This window comes from Nuphar pumila, chromosome 13, assembly GCF_984573655.1.
Source record: "Nuphar pumila chromosome 13, dmNupPumi1.hap1.1, whole genome shotgun sequence".
Classification (NCBI taxonomy): domain Eukaryota; kingdom Viridiplantae; phylum Streptophyta; class Magnoliopsida; order Nymphaeales; family Nymphaeaceae; genus Nuphar; species Nuphar pumila.
The window spans coordinates 97,947,233-97,949,732 of record NC_143261.1 but is presented as its reverse complement, the minus strand read 5'-3'; the positions used below and the strand labels follow the sequence as shown (position 1 = coordinate 97,949,732).

At 43.2% G+C, this 2,500-nt stretch overlaps 1 protein-coding gene across 1 annotated transcript; it reads right to left on the bottom strand.

The window, feature by feature from the left end:
- Positions 1-255: 255 nt before the first annotated feature.
- On the bottom strand, positions 256-2,038 carry LOC149819373 (fucosyltransferase 6-like). The gene has a single exon (XM_089984510.1). It carries the CDS (start codon positions 1,928-1,930, stop codon positions 308-310), a length of 1,623 nt encoding a protein of 540 aa, XP_089840636.1. The 5' UTR covers positions 1,931-2,038; the 3' UTR covers positions 256-307.
- Positions 2,039-2,500: the final 462 nt, after the last annotated feature.

The following is a 2,500-nucleotide window of genomic DNA, read 5'->3' as shown; positions in this document are numbered from 1 at the left end:
TTTAGATATGAACACGGTAAATGGAAAAGGAAAAGAGATGTTTCCAATTCTTCAAAAAAAAAAAAAAAAGCTTTTTCTACATCCATGTGATCAGTGGGACCTGCACTATGCGACCCCAAGTTGGTCGAAATAGGGTTCTACCGGGAAACCAGCTCCTACCAACTACATGGTGCCTCCGTTGTTGACGGCAAGGATTGACACATCAGATGATGGGATCGGTTCATAATCAACATATTGAATTCATCATCAATCACATTTATTTATGACAGCTAAAAAAATATATTGAATTACTTACTTTTTCTCTAGTTCACATCGGGGATGCCACAGTCCAACCTTCCCCACGATCATTGCATACTTTCACCTTAGAAGAGTTTTGAACCATATCATGTATGCTAAAGACCACAGGCTCTTCTTTGACACAAGAAACACTCCCCGGTGTAATATGAAGACAAGGCTCCACCCCAATTCCCGTAACACAGCCTTTACCAGCATCCTTTTGTAAGAAATTAGAATGGACACCACTCAGGCCACTTGCAATGTAACCAAAGGTAGAGCCCGGACTGGTGACCAAGACATGGGCCATACTCAACACCCACATATCAATCAACGCCTCCTCTTGATGCTTCTTGTCATGCACTTCCTTCCCATCCAAGCTCTGAAAACTCAGCCTAAACTCCTTCCCTGTCTCCTCCATCAACCCCATCATGGTGGAGTTCACCTCATCTAGATGACGCTTCACCAACGTTGCCATATAGACACCGACGTACTCTCCGTCCGGAACCGGCCGCTTCCGGAACCTCCTCGGCAAAAATCCTCCTTTCTTCTTGATGCATTCGACCACGTTTGCGTCGTACTCCGACGTGTACTTCCGGTCATTGAATTCTCTTACCTGGACCCCAATTCTCCTGCTAGCATGGATATCCAAGTTGGAGCTAATTGCACCCCACATAGCATCACTTGGTGTAAGGAGAAATCTTGAAAGCAAATGAAATGGGTTCCTTTCCGGGAACAACACATCAAGTAGAGGGGAGAGCACAGGGTTGACATAGAATCCTGGCACCAAGTATTCGTTGCACTCTCTCATAGTTATAAACGGTATATTCCTAAGTCTTGCATAGCCCATAGGGCATACAATCGACTCATACTCATATATAGGAGTAGTGTGATCCAGCATCAAGTTCACCACGTTTGTTTCGCAGACGTCGCTAGTGTTTGGCGTGCCCGATCCGCACCCAGCGTTGCGAAATTGCACGTACCACTGGCCGCGTTCTCGGTCGAGCTTGGTTCCGGAAGGGAGTTGGATGGTAGAGCCTAAGAACGGCTCACAGAAGAGGTCATCCCACTCTGGGTAATCAATTAGGAGGACTCTTGCAGACATGATTGCGTAGAGGAAGGAGGAGATCAAAGCTAAGAGTCGATTGCCGAATCCATAGGGGCTTGGTCTCCATATCAAATACTGGCAGGTGGGTCTCTTGGAGGGAGTATACCGTTGGAAGAAAAGGAATCCCTCAGAAGAAGTATAGAAATTATTGAGGTTTCCAAAATCTGCATCCTTGCAACGTATGTGCATGGCAACATACTTCTCTAGCACTCTGTCCAACACTGGGTTAGGAGGCATAGGGTAGGGATAAAGGCTGTAGATGTTGTCGTGTCTGAACTTACATGGCTTCTTTTGGGACAGTGGTTGATCAGAAGGCTTGGTGTTCTTGGTAGTCTTAGGGTGACCTTGGGCATCAAGGGCACCTTCTAGCTCACATAGAAGTCGGTCAGTTGGGGACAGAGAGTTGCAATGAAGGATTTTCGCTTGGGAAAGGTTGGAGAGGGTGTATCTGTATTCGGTTGGAGGTGGGTTGTAACTGCCATTGGTCATCGTTGGGCTAAGAAAATATACAAGCATGAAAAATATGAAGGGAACCATCTTGATCACCATGAAATGTTGAGAGAAGTACCTGTTAAGAGAGAGAGAGAGAGAGAGAGAGAGAGAGAGAGAGAGAAATGGTTTGCAAAATGAAAGGATAGTGATGAATAAAGTAAGAAGACCCCCAAAAGAGAGAGAGAGAGAGAGAGAGAGAGAGATATGGTTTGCAAAAAGAAAGGGTACTGGTGAATAAAGTAGGAAGACCACAAAAAAAAAAAGATTTATTTAATTGTTTGGAAAATGATGAAACTGACACCAAAGTTGAATAGATATTTTTGGGGGTGACAATGGTAAATAAATGAAAAGAAGACATCAATGTCAAGCCCGCCGACGCCCCCCACTTACCTTCTTGTACGATATTTCCTTGCGAGGGGCTAACCTTTTGCCCCTTATTTCAAATATGGGTTTCGCTTTTTAAAAAAAAATTTATTTGTGACACATTTTTGCTGAAAACTGTCAAATATAAGGATATTTCAAGTCAAGTACAACCTTGATGACTTTATTTTTTTAAAAAAGAAGAGGAAAAATATGATTTCTTTTCTTCTTTATTTTTTCTTTTGAAATTAAAAAGTTTTTTATAAA

What these genes read in the sequence shown, in the direction of transcription:
- LOC149819373 (XM_089984510.1), bottom strand. Translation starts at nt 1,930, where the DNA reads ATGGTGATCAAGATGGTTCCCTTCATATTTTTCATGCTTGTATATTTT.